Source organism: Onychomys torridus, chromosome 2 (assembly GCF_903995425.1).
Source record: "Onychomys torridus chromosome 2, mOncTor1.1, whole genome shotgun sequence".
Classification (NCBI taxonomy): domain Eukaryota; kingdom Metazoa; phylum Chordata; class Mammalia; order Rodentia; family Cricetidae; genus Onychomys; species Onychomys torridus.
In genome coordinates, this window is record NC_050444.1 from 17,195,813 (window position 1) to 17,215,422 (window position 19,610).

The 19,610-nt window shown below is 41.1% G+C and overlaps 1 protein-coding gene across 1 annotated transcript; it reads left to right on the top strand.

Annotated features, from left to right (window-relative positions):
- The first annotated feature begins 221 nt into the window (after positions 1-221).
- On the top strand, positions 222-19,142 carry Tmem64 (transmembrane protein 64). Its single transcript, XM_036179733.1, has 3 exons — positions 222-1,079; positions 16,225-16,380; positions 18,484-19,142. Exons 1-3 carry the CDS (start codon positions 282-284, stop codon positions 18,673-18,675), a joined length of 1,146 nt encoding a protein of 381 aa, XP_036035626.1. The 5' UTR covers positions 222-281; the 3' UTR covers positions 18,676-19,142.
- The last annotated feature ends 468 nt before the right edge of the window (positions 19,143-19,610 follow it).

The following is a 19,610-nucleotide window of genomic DNA, read 5'->3' on the forward strand; positions in this document are numbered from 1 at the left end:
GCGTCACGGAGGCGTGGCCGACCGGGCAGCTATGGCTCCGCCCCCTGCGCGCGCCCCGCCCCTCGGGCCCAAGAGGGCTGGCTCAGCGGGCGCGGGGTCCAGCCAGACTCGACAGACTCCCGGGGGGACCGCTTCGCGACGGCCGCTCGCCGCGCTTCCCCGGCCGTTCCGTCCCCGCAAGCGGACGCAGGGAGTTGAGGCCCGGCGTGCGGGGTGCCATGGAAGGCCGCGGGCAGGCGGACGCGGCGGGAGCGGAGACACTGACCGGCTGAGGCCGAGGCATGTGGAGTGCCGGCGGGAGCCTGCTCCACACCCTGCCCCGGGCCTTGCAGCACGCCGGTCGGCTGGGCGGCGCGGAGCAGCCCGGCCGCTGGGCTCCGGAGCGGACGGTGGGCGGGGACTGCCCCGAGGACCGCCTTCCCCGCGGGGGCGGGGCCGGCGCGGCTGCAGCGGCGGCGGCGGCGGCGGCCTCCGGCGCCCTACTCGGCGCCTATCTGGAGCGCCACGGTCCGCCCGCGGCCTCGGACTTGCCGGCGCCTGCCGGGGCGTTGGCGGGCGGCCCCGGGAGCGGCGGCGGCGTGGTGGTCGGGGTGGCCGAGGTGAGAAACTGGCGGTGCTGCTGCTTCGGCAGCACCTGTTGGTGCCGGAGCCTCGTGCTGGTGTGCGTGCTGGCCGCCCTGTGTTTCGCTTCCCTGGCCCTGGTCCGCCGCTACCTGCAGCATCTCCTGCTCTGGGTGGAGAGCCTCGACTCGCTGCTCGGTGTCCTGCTCTTCGTCGTGGGCTTCATCGTGGTCTCCTTCCCCTGCGGCTGGGGCTACATCGTGCTCAACGTGGCGGCCGGCTACCTGTACGGCTTCGTGCTAGGCATGGGGCTCATGGTGGTGGGCGTCCTCATCGGCACCTTTATCGCTCATGTGGTTTGCAAGCGGCTGCTCACCGCCTGGGTGGCCGCCAGGATCCAGAGCAGCGACAAGCTGAGTGCCGTTATCCGCGTCGTGGAGGGAGGAAGCGGCCTGAAGGTAGTGGCGCTGGCCCGGCTGACTCCCATACCTTTTGGGCTTCAGAATGCAGTGTTTTCGGTAAGTGGGGTACCGCTGGCCCGGCTCTCCCCAAATCTGTCTTTTAGCGGCCTTGCCACCACCCTAGGAGGCGCTCCATCAGATAGATACCTAGCAGAGGAGTCATTGACATTTTCATGGTACCCTGAGAAATTTATCCTACAAATGCATAAAACACGGCCCCTCGGAAGACTCGATAAAGACCTACTTTTCTGGATGCATGTGCTTGGTTTTGAGTTTGATTAAATAAAAAAGTGAAGGATCCTTTTCACTTGGGCCGTGGGAGACGGGCAAAGGTAAGTGTGCCGTGCCGTTGAGCGTCTAAAGCAGTTTTGGCAGCTCTTGGGCAATAAGGTTTATCACTTGACCTCCCTAGTTTATTTACTCTGCCCTGTAATCCAGGTTTTGATTCAAGTATCTGGTTACATGTGTACTGAGGGCCGCTTTTGTTTTAACAGTGGAAGAGAAGCAGTGGACTCCAGTTCTTAGAGTTTCCTAGGTTTGTAATGGATTTCTTAAAGGTAGTTTGCTGTAATACTATGTAAAAGCTAAGGATCCTGTTTGTCTTTCTTTAAAATTCTAATTTGAAGTCATTCAGGTGATTAATTAAGCAGAATGAGCATCCACTTTTCTTACACCATCTAAAGACTCTTCCTTCCCTGCCCTTGTATTCATATTTTCTGCTTATTCTGTAGGTTTCTGTAGCTAGTGTGCACCTGGTTTAAGGTAGAAACTCTGCTGGTAAGGTGGTGACCACTTGATGGGAAATTGTATGGCTTTAGAACGAATTATTAAACCTACCTATCTGACTTTGTTCTTTTCATTTGTTTATTTCTTTTTTCTTTTTCTTTTGGTTTTTCGAGACAGGATTTCTCTGTGCAGCTTTGTGCCTTTCCTGGAACTCACTTTGGAGACCAGGCTGGCCTCGAACTCACAGAGATCCGCTTGCCTCTGCCTCCCGAGTGCTGGGATTAAAGGAGTGTGCCACCACCACCTGGCCTTTGTTTTGTTTTAAGATACAGTGTAACTATAGCCCAGGCTGTCCTAGAACTCACTGAGTAGCTCAGGCTGGCCTCAGACTGGCAGTGATTCTCCTGCCTCAACCTGCTTAGTTGAGGAGTGCTGGATTTGAAGCGTGAATCCCGAATCCAGCTTTGACTAGATAGATAGATGCCTAGTTTCCCTTGTATTCTAAGCTAGAGTTTACACCTGAGATTTCTAGGTATTCAGCCCTTCAGCTAAAAGGCAACTGCTGAAGTATTGAGATCCAGCAATAATTTGGCCTCAGCTTTTCAACTTTTACTGTTTCACATTGTGAAATATGATCATAAATTTTCTTCAATTTATAAAAATGACAGGGGCCCAGGAATGTATAGTTTCATTCTGATAGCGTGCTCTGTCTCCAGCACAACCTACATCTTTCTTATCCATACAGAATGTGCTAATTGCTATTCTAGACTCTTTCCAGGTATCAGCCTTTCTTCTGCCGGTAGATAGAAGTGACTGTTCACATCTAATAGTTGTTGCCTGCAACAGATGAGCACACTGGGCTGATACTGCGCGGTCTTGCTGTCTAAAGGCTGCTGGCCTTGGCTAAGTTGTCTGTTCTTTTTGCACCTTCATTTCTGTTTGTAAATGAGGAAAGATTGGACTGTGTTTGATAGGCTGCTGGGATTACATAAGATAAATATATGCAACCCAGTTGGGCTTGCAAACACAAGTTGGATTTTGTTGGTCTGCTGTTTGCTCTTTCTGCTGTTACTGTTCACAGTAACAGTAAGTGGAAGTGAGTGGTGGAGGGAAACTTTGAACTGTCACCTAGATAGAGCCTCAACCTTAGTCCCTAATAAAGTCGTGTGTATTGAGGAAGATATTTATTGCTTTACAGTGTTACTTATCCTAATGTCCCTTACATGTTAAAACTTAAAAGAAGTACTTTACTATTGGAAACAGTTTAAGATCACTCATGTAGCTTTGCATTACTGGATTGGGAGAAAAAGAAGACAGATTTCTACTGAAGAGGGCATTGTTAGCATTCTAGAAAGGAAGAAAGGAAGCCTCACTTCTCCTGGACCTTGTAGAGTCACCTGCCAGAGGTGGAGGAGCTTCAGTTTAAACCTGCAGTCAGCTGTTGTGTGTGCGCTGCTGTATAATTCAAACGCAAACAAGCAGGATGGGTCAGGAAGCCACTGGGCAAGGTCTGTTAATTCATCCTCCAAGCTGGTTTCTAGCAGGAGAGGCCTTTTGTTGTGTTTACTAAGGAAGACAAAGGGTAGGGTGATGTTGGCTTTAACCTGATTTTTCCTTTTGCCTTCTAGACCTTCATTCTGCCTCCACCCTCTGGCCTCCTACCCATCACATTTACCCAGGCACACTTCTTTGTTTTCTACTTTGCTCCTTATTGAACCCTGTAAAACACACACGCACACGCACACACACACACACACACACACACACACACACACACACACACACACACCACATGGACTTGAAGCTATTTTCTCATTTACTCAATGACCATGAATACAATATTTAGCTCAAAGAGGAAGTTAGGTGTAAAGGTCATGTAAAGCACAGGTTTTGAAATAGTCTTCGCTTGGTTCCTGCTGTGTGAACTCCTTCTTCTGTAACATACTATAGAGTCATGAGTGCTTATTAAGCTAGTGCTTCAAAGGCCTTATTTTACCTGGCCCATACTATTGCTGGTGGTCAAGGTAGTTTTATTTTAGAGGCAAAAGCCAGTCATAAAAGTTGAGTATAGAGAAGAGGAAAAGGGGCTCCCTTTGCTTCTAGTTATTAACCATGATTCTTTAATTCTCCTCATGTGCTAGAAAGAGATTAGCAAGCTGACACACAACATTTGAAATTCTCCAAACAGAAAATAGCACTTCATAGTATTGGTGCTTAAGCTATAAGAAATACAGTTCTTCAAGTCTATATTTACATTTTTTTCTCCCATCATTTCTTCTCAGAAACAGGTTAAGCGTCTCCTTCCTCACAACATCTTTGGTGAAATCTTGTATCTGCAGGTCTTGCTGCATGTTGTAGTGACTCTCTGAACTTACAGTTTGCGTGTTGCTAAGTATGGTTCCTGACTGGACACACATCTGAGATGACTGTACACTTTTCTTACTAGATTGTTCATGGTAGGCTAAATTGACAGTCTCCATTTCTCAGTAGGCTAAAAGCAAAGGTTTGCTTATTCTGCTTTATACAGGCGTAGATCGAACTTCATTTTGAGGAGGGACCCACAGCTTTACATTGTTTGGACTCTGGGATTTGGTCTGGCAGAGCCATTGCCTTGTACTTGGTTGTTCTGACTATGGAACTGCATTTTGTACTTTAAATGTCCCTGGAGTGGATCTTACTTTTCCCTAGCCTGAACAAGTTACATGGTCATGGACATGAGCAAGTTACCTGTTGGACTGCGTGAGTCCCCGTACCCAACTTTGACTTCACTTTTAAAGGGACTGACTGGATGGCTGAGTTTCCCAGGTTTGATGATTCTAAACTGGAGTTCACACTGAGATTCCCAGGTACTCAGCCCTTCAACTTTTCAGTGTGAACTATGAACATAAATTTTGACTGACTTCATGATAGTTTGCCAGGACTCTGAAAAATGACTAGGTCCAAATACAAGTTCCATTGCTTTGTACATGGTTGCCGAGAACAGTGAATTAATTCTGGACTCTGGACGTTCAAGTGTCCTTTGTAGTGGATCTCGTTTTTCCTGGTCTCAACAGGTTGCATGGTCATAGCTGACCTTACAGGAGTGGTGGATGTGTGGCAGGCCTCTGGTGTTGCTGAGCACATCTTCTATACTTAGGCATCATTGTCTGAGTTCTGAGGGTTTTGCCTCCTGACACTTCAAACTACTGCCTCTGCTCTGATTAAGGAACATCTACCTCATACCAGGTATCCCTGCTTCGTGCTTACATCCTCCTATCTTTATCCAAAAATAACTGCAATACAATTGTGATGTGCTTATTACCATCTGTGAGTTCTTCAGTAAGAATCCCCCCCGCCCCAGAGTGAATTCTATCTACCCTTGGACTAGTTCCTCTCTTTGCCATCTAGAGTTAGTTGCTGTGCCCCTTTTGATGTCCTCATTTATTTAATCCTCGGCACCTGTAGAAGTAGACACTATTTAAATTTAGCAAATGAAATCCTGCCTCTACTAGAAACTTCAGGTTTCACTTTTCTCAGGTAAAAGGAACTCAGATCAGTAAAGAGACACTGTTGATAATAGGTATAGGAGACAAAATTCTTAAAGAGTAAAATCTAGAAGAAATGCTTTGAGAAATTCATTCTGATTGTCTTACCCTGCACTTAATAAACATTGAACTGTCCTCATAATCCACTATGTGAGCCTCCCTTGGAGACATGCATTTTAAAGTTATTTCCAGTAAAATGGTGTTCTTGATCCCAAAAGACTCCATGATTTTGTATTGTATGGGTAATGAAATTCATAATAGTATTTTCAAACCAGACGGGTCTGATGTAAAGCCATGCCACAGGAGTTCCTAAAAATCTTTTCTATTTTAATCAGAGAAAAAAAAATACAAAGTCAAAAACTCCTGTTGATTCCTTTTCTCAAACAAATGTACCTGCGAAGTTTATTTTCATTAACCTTAAATATTAAACAAACTCCAGTGTACGAGATGTCTTACTCGCGTGCTGGGTGCCACTTCCCACATGCAGAGCAGCTTGACGTCTGTGACAGCCCTTAGTGTTCCATCACAGCAGTTGTCTGAGACGTTGATTGTAAGAGGCAGTGTTTTAAAGGACAGATGTCACAATCTTAAACCAGAGTTGGCTTCAACATTTAGTTAGTCATCCTGAGGAAGTTATAGCTACTCTCTTGAGACATACTTTGTGTTGTAAGTCATGTTTAATAATATCTACTACACAGCTGTGATATGTTATAGTTTGCTCATTATTTACTATTTCTTTCTGTTCTCTACATCCTCAAAATAGGACATGGAGTGTAGTTTTTGTTTTTTTTTTTAACTCTTTATTCTTTGGGGGCCTGCCACCCAGCTCCCAAATAGTCACAGGGAGTGTTATTCTTTCTTATGAATGCCCAGCCTTAGCTTGGCTTATTTCTAGCCAGCTTTTCTTAAATGATCCCATCTACCTCTGCCTCTGGGCTTTTACTTGTCTCTATTTTTGTCTCTCTTTTCTTTCCTTCTTATCCCCTGTGTGGCTGGTCCCCCGTATCTTCCTCTCCTCCTTTTCCTGCTCCTCCCTCTTCTCTTTTTTTCCTTCCATTTATTCTCTCTGCCTGGCAGCTCCATCTATTCCTATCTTGCCTAGTTTTTGGTGGTTCAGCTCTTTATTAGCCCAATCAGGTGTTTTAGACACAGCTTCACAGGGTTAAACAAATGCAACGTAAAGGAATGTAACAATCTTTGCATCATTAAACAAGCGTTCCACAGCATAAACAAATGTAACACATCTTCAACTAATATTCCACAACAACGGAGCTTATTTTTAAATGTTGACCAATATCTCTGTTGTCTATAGGAAAGACCGGACATCATTCTTTTGTATACACGTTACTTATTTCATATTCACATTGATCATCGTCTTCGAATTGAGACCGTTGAAGCATAAAGTGATAAAGTAACTTGCTCTTAGCTAGTGCCTGTTTCAGTGTTGGTGCAAGAAGAACTGACTTTCTCAGATGTCTGCTGTCCTTATGAACCCTGTCTATCAAGCATCTTGGACCTCCTGCCTGTCGATGTTGTACAGGGCTTTGCAGAGCTGAGTTAGCTGACAGACCAAGGGTCAGCAAACTGTACCACAGTGTATGTGGTGCATAGTATTTCATGCACATGAACATTCCTGTGAAACTCAGATTCTGGCATCTGTGTATCATATATGTGTTCTTTTTAGTCTTCTTTCTTTTCTGTCTTTTTTTTTTCTTTTTGAGAAAAGACAGCAGAGTTCAGTTGTTGAGATAGACCCTATGCCTGCACAGCCTAAAATATTTATTACTTCACATTTCACAGAAGGAGTTTAGCTGTTGCTACTTTATATTTAGTGCAACAAAATACCTACCAAGCCTCAGTTACCGATGATGCAGTTGGAAAGAGGCCTTTGAGTTCTCAAGTATATCTCATCTTTTCAAGTCAAAACAGTTTAAGCAGAGGTGGTATGTATTGTGTGTAAAGTGAAAACAAAATAAACATAAGTAAATGTAAAAGTACAAAGCATTAGTACTATGTCTAATGTGGAATACCTTCAAGAACTGTACACTGCTCAGCTTTTCACTACTGTAGTTTGTGTGGACTCTTGAGAAGGTTGGAATCAGCCAAGAAGGACTTTGCTTGTTTATTTTATTTATTCTGAGTGAAAGACCAGGGAGCCTGGACTGACCAGAATACCAACAGCCAAAGATGTAATTATAACTTAAAGCAGATGGAACTCCCCTTGAATACATTTCCCTAGAATTTGACTTATCAAGAAGAGTTTCTTTTAGTAATTGTATTCACAGTTGAACTTTCATTTATTACAACTAATTTATCAAAAATGTTTGGCAAGTCCATCTAAAGCCATAAATGTGATAACGTCATAGCCTGGGGACTCTGGAGACTTGTAGCTCTGTGACAGCTACTGTGTGTTCACGAAGAAGTCATTGATGAACCTGGCATCCAGTTGTCTTATTTGTAATTGGTCAAGAGTAGGCAAGGTCTCAGTTTGCTTTTTTAAAAGCAGTGGCTTAACATTGCCATTTTTTAAAAATTTTTCTAAAGAATTTTAGTGAGAGCATGTTTTATAAAAACTGTCTTCATTTCCTTAAATTCTTGTTCTCTTCTATGAATACAGTTATAGATGGGAATAAAGACAATAGATTATGATACTTGTCCTGAGATAATGTATCAAATCATCATTTGTTTTTCTATGAAAAGACTCTGATTTGTTGCATATGGATTGCAGAACAGAAATAGGGGAGCTAGTCCACTTTGGGGGTGTTGGTGTCAACTCTGAAGGCTGGATAGGGTGAGCAAACTGACACATAGATAGTATCTTAACCCACATCCTCAGCCCTCCCTGTTTCACTGAAGACAGCTGGCTGTTCATGCTTTCGTTGAAGCGCTTTTCTCCTTTGCTGCTCTGTCTGCAGTTACCTAATCTGATTCTCTCTTGTCTTTGTCGTATATTGGCTTAAATTTCACACATCTTTATCTGTAGCTCAGCAGTGCGTGGAGTGTCTTAATAACCCTTCTTGGACTAAAGATGAAAAATTAGAGAGGTCTGAAAGCTATTTTAACGTGTTTTTTTTTTTTCTCTTTACAAAGTGTATTTGTTAAAAGAGCTTAAAAAGTACAAGTCAAGAAAACAATGCTTAACAGTTTTTTGTGCTTACTTTTCTTCACTTTGTAGTTATTAATGGATGTTTTTCTAACATGTATTAATGTAATAAAAGATTTTTGTGACCTTATGCCCCGTGTACAGCCACGTGGCTTTTAATGACCACACAGCTATACTTGTCTCCCTTTAAATTCCAGTTTAGTGCTAGACTTTATCTACTAAAAGGGTTTGACCAATTTTTGTTGAATGAATAGGAAAAGTAAACCTATAATTCATCAAACCATGTAAAGAATTTTCAACTTGTGTTCTAGAGGTTATCATTAGTAAGGATGCATCCTTCCCCATCCCTCAGGGAGAGTCAGGTGTTAAGTGTTAATCAGGTTCTCAAATGGACCACTGGTCTCCAAATTACTTGGGAACCATTAGGAGCAGTTCCTAATTTAGGGATGTGGGACTGATGAAGTTTGCGTATGAAGGTGGATTTGGCATCCCATGACCAAGTCATTTCTGTCAGTAGATCCCCTTTGTCCTGAAGCCCTCTTTAGCTGATAGAGTGGGGTCCCCCAAAGTCCTACCTTTTTCTAGTAACAAAATTTTTATCAGGAATATCTGAGTTGCCACTTAACCAGAGTTTCTCAGTTTTGACACAGAAGTTACTGGAAATACTTTTAGTTTCTATTCAGTAGGTAATTAGTAGGTATCTACTGTGTACGCACTGCTGTTTGAGATGCTGCACATAAATAGCTGTGAATAAGTCAAAACCTAATGTCCTGAGACATGAACATACATTCTAGGCATATGGTGGAGAACACGCATTCTAGGGATATGGTATAAATTCTGTTGGTGGGAAGTTTTTAGGTAAAATGTTTTCTGTATGCTAGACAAGGGTTTCTCAATAGTCCATTACAAGTAGACTTTTTTTTTTTAAATCTTAGGCTGTTGTAAGTTGTAAATATCAACTTTTATTGTTTCCATATTTATAAACAAACCAGTTTTGAGGTTGATACAATTAGCCTTCAGTCACCATGTTTTTACAGCTAATATGTATTAGATAAGGCTGTTGTAAGTTGTAAATATCAACTTTTATTGTTTCCATATTTATAAACAAACCAGTTTTGAGGTTGATACAATTAGCCTTCAGTCACCATGTTTTTACAGCTAATATGTATTAGATATTTTGCACTCTGATCTAGGAGCATAAAGAAAACAAGATAGATGGGTTCCTTCACTCACAAAATTTAATCTGGGCTAGGGACAAACAAGTTGTGAGGCCTCCAGTTGCATTGGTGTTGAGTGGGAGGGGACAAGTACCATCCATCGCACCTGCTGGAAGCACTTAAGTGTTGTCTTTGGGTATCAGAGTCTCCTAGAGGAATCTATGCAGTGAATGACAGTTGCCCTAGTCAAGGGAGTGGGAAGAAACCTGAGTATCCTCTCCAGGAGCAAAGGATGTACTAGCTAAGAACATTTAGATACGTCTGGAGCCCTGTGACCTGAAGATTAGATTGTCAAAGGCTAGACTTTCAAGATAAGACAGGGATGACACTGAGGAATCTCTCCCTTTTGAGAGCCACAGGCCAGAACTGATGGAGGATTACGTTTGCATTTTAAAGAGCTTTCTGTGGGATTCAGTCTTTACTAAAAAGAAGACACTGAGTAGGGGGAAGCTGAACAGGTGGTGGGTGCCATTTAACAAGTTGTAGTAGACAGAGTGAGGGATGGGCATGTTACCGCATGACGGATGTCTGAGGTTTTGAACGTGGGCAGCTGAGACTGGGAATGAAGGAAGGTTTGAAGAAGGGTCTGCACAAGAGGGAATGATACCTGGTGTTTTCTTTGTTTTTGTTTTTGTTTTTCCTGTGGGGTTTGTTTTGGTTTTTGAGACAGGATCTCCTGTAGCAGACATTTGTCTTGAACTCATTATGTAGTGGAAGATGGCCATGACCTCCTGAGGGCCTCAGGCCTCTACCTCACACATGCTAGGATGACAGGTGCAGACCAAAGTCAGTTTATGCCTTTGTATGGCTGATACCCAGATCTTCATGCATACTACCTGAGCATTCTACTAACTGAGCTCCACCCCTGGTCCCCTAAGCTAATTGAAATATTTTAAATTTTCCTAAGAGTGAAAACAACCTACCTGTTTGAACTCTTTCTCCCTCGTCCCTAACCTTACTGAATCATTGACAGCAAGTATTTGGGGGATGGATGCAGGGAAAGCACATACTATATCCAGAAGTACATGAAAAGAAGAAACTGTCCGTCACTTTAGTTTCTTTTGTCTTTGTAGAGATTCATGATTTCCCTCTGTCCTATTGAATATATTACTGATAATTTATGTAAGACCTTAGTAGTAACTGACAATGAACTGTAGATGCACAAGCCATAAAGTGCACCTCACGCCTGAAGGCGTCATTTGCCCAAGCCAATGTTAGACTTACAGTTACGGGTAAAATTTGAGGTCTTTGAACACATTGCCTTTATGCTCTTCAGTAATTCTATGTCAAGTTATTCTTTGTAAAATGATCAAGTTTTGGTGTTTTAGAGTAGAGTTCGTAAAACCCTATGTGAGAATGGTAAACTTAAAAATGAGCAGAATTCCCCAGGAATTGTATTTTAGACCCCGCCTGAGAAGAATTTGGGTTCCAAGTGCTCTCCAGGTGAGTCACAGAAACTCTGGAGAGGAGAGCATGTACCATCAGTGTGGACAAATGGCACTGGCTACTCTTTAAAAGGTCCTGGTTCCCAGTGCCCACACTGGGTAGTGTGTAGCTGCCTGGGACTCCAGTTTAAACCTGATACCCTTTCCTGACCCTTTCAGGCACCTGTATACTTAAACTCCACACACATATACTCAGGCCCTCATGCATACACATACATGTAAAATAAAAACAAATATTTTTACAGTGTGTATTATTTACGTACAATATGCTTATACATACGTGTCTGTCAGGTGGCCCTCATAATCTCTGAAATGTCACTAGATAGCTTGTATACCATAGCAACTGTCCAGCTAGCGCTGATGTTTAGATTGACATTTCCATGGGCTCTTCGGATTTGGAGGACAACTCCACAACCCAGTTAATCTAGGAGGCCATCTCAGTGGCATTGCCCTCGGTAGATTTTTATCTCTGAAAGTGGACAGACTTTTAAAATTCTGTGGGCCAAGACTTTGTGGGAGGACAAGTTGGGGAGATCTCCGTAGGAAGTTGTATTTGTCAAAGATGGAATTGAAATGCAGGCTCTGACTAGGATTTGGGCTTGTCGGAAATGCTACATTAAAATAAGTTGGATTCTTATCTTCAGTAATGCTCTTAATAGCTTAGGAACGGATTTGGTATGTTCCCTCTAGCAAAGCTATTGAGAGTGATTATCTGAAGTTTGCCGTTTGCTTCTCATAGATAACTGTAGAAACAATACATGGAAGTGGTGGCAGTTTTTCCCCAGGATGAGGTTTTATCCTGAACACTTTGATGAACTTTGACTTAATATTGAGCAGTAATCAGGTTGAAGATTTGAGTGTCCAGGTCTGTCCAGGTTTCTGAAATCTGTTTCCATTCTCATTTGAATATTTTTGATGCCCTTTGCATATCAGTTATGGGTTCTGCTAAGAAACCTCCATTACATTTAAGACTATGGACTGAAGGTTTATATTAAAAACATTTTTGGAATGTGACATCAGTATTTTTAAGATTTATCTTTTAAATTGTGTGTGTGTGTGTGTGTGTGTGTGTGTATGTGTGTATGTGTGGTATGTGTGCGCGCGCGTGTGTAGATACCTGTGGAGGACCAGAGAGGGCTTTGGATTCCTGAGCTGCCCAGTGTGGGTGATGGAAACTAAACTTGAGTCCTCTGCAAGAGCAATACATACTCTAGACCATTGAACTGTCTCTCCACCCTGCCCCCCAATTTTTATTTTTATATATGTGTGTATGTGGGTGTGTCTGTATGCTAAGTATGTATGTGGGTGCTCATGCCTAGAAACTGGAGTTACTGGAGTTACAGGCTTTTGGGAACCAAACTTGGGTCCCCTGGAAGAGCAGCAAATACTCTTAACTGTTGGCTTCCTCTCCAGCCTCCTCAATATTCATTTTAAATATAATTTTGATAAATTTCATGTAAGCATCGCACAGGATTTTTATCACTCATTTTGCCATGTTTTTTCATTGTATACCTTTAACACATGTATTCTAAAGATGGACCCTCTTCTGTGAATAAACTACCTGGTTCTTTTCAAGCCTGCTAACAGGTTTGATCTTAGTGACTCTTACTATCTTTAGTGCTCAAGATTCCCTCTCATGAGTCTAAACACTCAATCCAGAATGTCCTGCCAACTTCATTAATGTGTCTGTACTTCCCTCCCACAGTGTCTGTGTGTGCTTCTCCCAGAACACCTGTCTTCCTCAGGGTACCCATTTTGCCTGTTAAACCCACGCTTAGATTTTTGTCTCCATTCTCACTGCCTCCTTTTCTACAAAGTTGCCCCTCGGCCTAGACTCCCATAGCTGATTTTGATGATCTCTGCTCTTCAGTGTTCTGCACTTAGTCGTTCTCAAGACTCCTTTTCTGTGTATGCAGTGGTTGTGTGCTGTCTTTGGTTTCCTTTAAGGATGATTGCTGTGTCTTACTCTGTGTCTCTTTGAGCAAATATCAGGGTATCTTGCAGGGCCAGTTACCGGCTCAGTGATGGATGAAATGAATTAGCAACTCATTGCAGTAATATTCTTTCCAACCCAATGCTGCATCTCCTGTTCATTTATAACTACAGATTAATTGAGGTGTAATGAAATTATAATTTACACAATTATTGTATGATAGTCATAGAGCAACTGTCTGTAGGTAGCTAAAATACTAGATCTTAAAAGTAATCTTAAAAAGTTTAATGGAGTGGTAACTTTCTTATGTAACAAGAATATTTAAGTAGTGGTATGGTAAAGTTACTCTCACAGTATATTTAGAAGATTAGAGTTTGACTAATAAATGCATGACACATGAATTAATTAGCCAAATTCAGTAAGACATGTTAAAGATTTGAGTACTTATCCAAACAATTCTGGATAAGGATACTGAATGTGTAGATCTTTCATCTATATCTAGATTCATCATAAAATTTAACTTAGTTCTTTCAATGATAGGATGATTATAAGAATATAAGAATTTAAGAATAAGCAGTGAGAATGGACATGGTAATTCTTAAGAGTGATGAATAGGGTTTGAAGGGAGTGAGGCGTTCATAATAAAACCACAGACAAGTAGAGAAGCTGTTGATTAGCTAGTGTGTAATGCTAGCCAAATTAGCTACTGGGAAGGAAAGGAATAAATCAACGCCATTACCTTTAATGTGAATAAATTCCAGATTTACATAATGGCAAACATTAAAAAGGAAGACTAATCAGAAAAAAATTAAGAAGCAAAAAAGACTCCATGAAAGTAAAATAAGTTGAGTTTTCTCACAATGGTTTTCTGTTATACATTTGTTTCTGTAAGATGAACATGAACCAGGCACTGTGGTACCAACTCCTTCGGAAGGCCTTAGATGGGAGGGTAACTGGAACCCAGGCATTGGAGGCCCGTGTGAACATCGTGACACCATGTCTCAAAATTCAGGGTCTGGGGACAGTACCATAGGAAAATGTGTGATAAATAAAGTAGATGAAAGCATGCCCTCACTATGTAAAGTACGCTGAATAAGAAAAAATTCTGAGAGCTAGGGGCAAAAATGAATAAATAAAACCACAAATGAAAATTAAAAATTGTCAAAACCGAGTTACAGTATAAATGAAACACAGTGCAGATGGTATCATGGTAAGATGTCATTTTTACCTTACCAGACTACAAGATTGGCATTTATTAAAGTCAGTGAGCATAGAGGACACATTATTACTTGCAGTATGCCAGTCACTGTGATTGATTTGGAGTGTAGTGTCAAGTTTTTGTTTCAATAGTTGCTGTCCTAGTGATCTATCCTGAAATAACTGAGATGCACATTACTTACTGTTTAACAGATCACTTCAGAACTTAGTAATGTTGTCAGTGGGTGAGGAATCTCTGCAGTTAGGAGCATGCAATTTGCTCTGCCATAGTTCTACAGTTAAGTGTGAGCCAGGCCTCTAGCCATCTTGAAGATTGATTGGCTGAGAGCCCACTTCAGGCTCACGCTTGGGGCTGTTGGCAGACTCGAGCCTTTGCTAGCTCTGGCTATAGAGATCAGTTCCTTTCACACAGGTCTCTCCAGAGCTGCTTCTGCAATACAGCAGCTGCCCAGTGTGGGTGGGTAGGGGGAAACCTTCCCTTCATAATATCTTAGAAGTGATTTCTCATTTTGTCTGCTAGAGTTTGGGGATGACATGATGGGGTGGGATTTCCTCTTCATAATCTTAGAAGTGATTTCTCATTTTGTCTGCTAGAGTATGTTTGCTAAGAAGTGAGCAGGATGCAGTCCATATTTGAGGAAAGGATTGCCCAGGCCATGAACACTAGAAATTAGATTATTGGGCATGTGCTGACTTCCACTTGTTAATATACAAATTTGTTCACTATGGCTTTGTGTAGCAGGCTTTCTTTTAGGCCACCAGCCAGCTCCCAAATCATGACCTGGAGACTTCTTATTAGTTACGAATGCTCAGCCTTATCTTAGCTCTTATTTTAATCTATTTCTCTTTATCTACATTTTGCCTTGGGACTTTTTACACCCCCTTTCTTTCTTTCTTTCTTTCTTTCTTTCTTTCTTTCTTTCTTTCTTTCTTCCTTCCTTCCTTCCTTCCTTCCTTCCTTCCTTTCCTCCTTTTCTTTCTTTCTTTTTTTTTGTTTATTTTTAGATTTACTCATCTTTTTTTTTTGAGCTCAGGATCGAACCCAGGGCCTTGCACTTGCTAGGCAAGCACTCTACCACTGAGCTAGATCCCCAACCCTTTTTTCTTCTCTTTCTTTCTTTCTTTCTTTCTTTCTTTCTTTCTCTCTCTCTCTCTCTCTCTCTCTCTCTCTCTCTCTCTCACTTTGTCACTTTCTTTCTGTTCTACTTTCCTGCTTCTTGTGTCTGGTTGAGTGATGGCTGCCTGGCTTCTGGCTCCAGGTATCTCCCTCTTTTTCTCTTCTCTCTTCTCTCCTTTTGCCTAGATTTTTCCTCCTACTTATTCTCTCTGCCTGCCAGACCTGCCTATCCCTCCCCTGCTACTGGCTGTTCATCTTTTTATTAGACCAATCAAGTGACTTAGGCAGGCAAGGTGAAACAAATGCAGCACATCTTTACATAATTAAAAAATTGAACAAATGTAACATATCATTACTTAGTTAAAGTAATATTCCACAACATAGACAAATGTGAAACACCTTTGCCTAGTTAAACAAGTATTCCACAACAGCTTTATGGATTTATTTTTTAATAGCAAGAAAACAAAAATTATCACAGACACCAAGAAATACACGATGCTGCTGTTTCTTCATTGAGAGTGACGGAGACAGTGATTCCTTGGGCTTTCAACCCTACAGTATACTGTTCCAGCATTCCCTAGCTTCCAAGTATAATTAATGTCCCATTACCATTTAGAGTATTGATGCTTATTTAATAAGATGATAGAGACTCAAAAGTTTTTACGTAGTGATCTGTATGTGGGTTTGTAAGAAAAATTGGTTACTAAATATTCTCTTTTAATAGTAGTAAAATAGAATATCAAATTTTTGTTTAAACTTTAATTTCATTCTAAATCTATAATTTGCATGTATAATTAATAATTGTTCATAAGTTCATAAGTTATGATCTATACTCAGCTCTCTGCTCTGAAGAGAAAGCAGTGGTGAAACTTAGAGACTTTACTTGATGACAAATGGTTACCTTCAATCTTCTTCCTAGATTGCTGACCTTTCCTTACCCAACTATCTCATGGCATCTTCAGTTGGACTACTTCCCACTCAGCTTCTCAACTCTTACCTGGGTACCACCCTGCGGACAATGGAAGACGTCATCGCAGAACAAAGTGTTAGTGGATATTTTGTCTTTTGTTTACAGGTGAGTGTAAGGCTAAGAGTTGTCCGGCCCTACCCCTCTGTACTGATGATTTAAACTAGTGTTTCCTTACCGTGGTTGAAGAATTGTTTCATTTTAGATAGTTGTTTCAGTACTGTTTTATATTTGGATGATAGTTTTAATTTGTGGATACCTAAAAGTATATGGATTTGGTCAGATGCATTGAATATCCTCTTTAAAATTAGAAAAAAAAGAAACCATAAAAATATGATTTTTTCACAGGGATTAGTTTTAAAATCATTACAAGACAAATGCTATATTAGGACTTTGTATGAAAGCTTTGCCTTCAAAAATTTTTCTAATATTTGACATTCAAGGAGTTGGTTTTTATCTAATTTTAGAAATTTTGTTTTGTTTGCTTTATTTATGTGACTAGGCAGGCAAATCACATTATGTTAAATTTTGTGTGCATTGTGCCTACAGTATATTATGTGTAATTTATTCTGTGTCCATTTCAATATACAATGAAGATTCTGGCATATAATGCATTCCTAAGGTTTCTTAAGATGATTAAGTATGTGTTATTTTCTCTTTTCTAGAAATAAGTAATCTGTCTGAAATATCTTTTTATAAATACTGTGTTTGATTAGACTTCCTCACAGCATTTCCACTATTGAAATTTCATATTTTTGTACATCTTTGTAAATTACTCAACTGCAATCATTAGTGCTTCCTAAAACTAAATCATCTCTTTTCCAGTAATTTGTTAACCCCTTTATTTGAGCTGGCACATTTAAACTTGAAATAGATTGCAGGAAGGAAAAGACACATAACTCTTAGCTCAGGCATTTATAGAAAAAATGGAAGCAATGCTTTGGATTGGCCTGTTGGTGTTAGTACAGCTCAGGTTGTTTCGGAAAGGATTTAATGCTGCTGGATTGTAAAATGGAAGTAAGGGAGTGGTCCTGAAGGTGCCGTTGGCAGGGGCAAGGCCAAGCACAGGATACCATTAATAGAGCGAGTACACTTGCCAGGTCTTTCCATGCTAGAAATGAGCCACGGATTATTTGCTTTCTGGGTCTTACTACAGGAGAGCCTGCTCATTGGAAAATTGAAACATTTCTTGTATAGACACCCAGCATCTATCCCCACTTCTTCGTGTTCTGTATGTTTCTAGTCTCACTTTCCAGAACTCCAGTCCCACATAAGTCCAAGTTTGATCCACTCTGTATGTGTCGGGGTCAAAGGTCCCAGGATGCAGATGGGTAACATTACGGTTCATGGGTCTGGACTTTGCCCAGTGTTCCAGCTCTCCCCCACACTCTATTGCTCCACTGTCATCCTCTCCTCTACTATTGGCTTGAAGTAACTCAAGCTGTTTTTACTTGTCCTTTTCCAACCTCCCTCTGTGTCCTCAGTAGACTGTTCTCTTTTTCCTTAATAATCGGAGCTTCCATGTAGGAAACCCTCAGCCTATCTAAGGTCTGTTCTCTGTAATCTTCTGCCGGTGCTCCAGCCGGCTTTCTAGACAATGGTGCAAGAGACTCTTGGGTTTCTGCAGAAGGCTTGTTCTTCTGGTCTCCGTTCATTTAAATAGAGAAACTTCAGAGGGTTGCTTTTACATCCTGTTTTGTGTCTTTCCTTTTTTCCTTTTATACTTCATGAGGAAGAAGGTGAATGCATGCTGGGGAAACCAGTGTGTGTGTCTCCTACTCTGCACGTTTAGCTTAGCCCCTTCCCAGAGCTTCTGTGTATAGTAGGTACTACAAATGCAGTGTGACTTGAAGAGATTTAGAATCTTACACAACCTGTAGCACAGATTCTCCTAACATTGTCTCCATTTCTTTATGTGACATTATAGTGTAATGAAAGGTATCAAACTTTCAGTTTTCACAAAATATATGCTGTTTCTTTGGAAGAAATAAAACAGTTACAGTCTTTAGAACCCCACTTTTTGATGCCCAGATTAGCATCTTATTGAACAGTGGCTGCTCAGTTAATGGCAATAGCTGTTACCAATGTGGAACTTCCTACCTCCCACTTTTAAGGAGCATCCATGTGAAGCTTCTTTACACCACGTATTTATTGAACTCATGGCCTTTACTTTTATGTGTGTTGGTAACTAGTGCTTGTTTTCATTCACAGATTGTTATAAGCATAGGCCTCATGTTTTATGTAGTCCATCGAGCTCAAGTGGAACTGAATGCAGCTATCGTAGCCTGCGAGATGGAACTGAAAACCTCTCTGGTTAAAGGCAGTCAGCCAGATCCCAGTGGCTCTTCCTTCTACAACAAGAGGACCCTCACGTTTTCTGGAGGTGGAATCAATATTGTATGATTCTTACGAACTGGTTGTCAAGAGCCTAGTATATGCTATATAGGCCTAGCAGTCACTTGCCTAGTGGCATTATGGCACAAACGAAACTGACTAGTTTTTAAATTGCACAATTTTCTAAAAGCAAGAATCATTTTCTGAGTCTGTAAATGTAAATGTAGACGCAGCTTTAGCTGCCCCTTGTTATACCTGTAATGCCTATAGGTGTGCACTTTAGTGTTGTTGAATGGTTTTATTGCTGGGACTTATGAACAGAGAAATAACCCAAATATTTTTTCTGTTTAGTATCTTTATTTATAAAGCTCATGAATAGTTTTGTACATCTGTCTTTAAAGATGAGTAAAAGTATGCAGTTCTAAATGTATTGTTGCTGGATTTTCTTTGCTTAGGTAGTCTTTCCAGAAGGAGTAAGTAAACTGTTGTTTAGGCTTGTTTTTTTTGTTGTTGTTGTTTTTGTTTTTATTGTTGTTGTTCCCTTGTTTGTTTTAAGTAGGACAACTTTGCTTCATTTTCTTTGCTTGTAAGAAAATAGATATATTTCAGTTGAATGTATGTTATCAAGCATTATGTCATTGTGGGCCTTTTACACCTTTTCATACAAGCTTAAATCCTACATTGTGGGACTGAAGTGCTCTTAAGATTCCTTTTTATTTTCACTGTGTAATATGCAAAGCAAAAGGGAAATTATTCAGGGGTTGGTGGCTCAAAAGTAGAACCCACATTCTTATTTTATTATATTTGTGTCACCCTTTAGACCTCATCAAAGGGCTGTCTGATAGCATTCTTACTAAACCATTTTCCCTTTTTATATTAATAATTAGGCTTTAAATAAGTATACTATTCCTACAAAATGGTGGGCTTACCATCCTTGAAATTGTCTTTCAGGTGGCCTTGTTTAGTCAAAACGCCTTGTTAAAAAGAACCAAGCTTTAAAATCA

Bases quoted from the DNA above. Each gene is read 5' to 3' on its own strand.
- Tmem64 (XM_036179733.1), top strand. From the start codon at position 282: ATGTGGAGTGCCGGCGGGAGCCTGCTCCACACCCTGCCCCGGGCCTTG. The intron at 1,080-16,224 runs GTAAGTGGGGTA...TCTTCTTCCTAG, and splicing joins TTCAGAATGCAGTGTTTTCG to ATTGCTGACCTTTCCTTACC. The intron at 16,381-18,483 runs GTGAGTGTAAGG...TTTCATTCACAG, and splicing joins ATTTTGTCTTTTGTTTACAG to ATTGTTATAAGCATAGGCCT.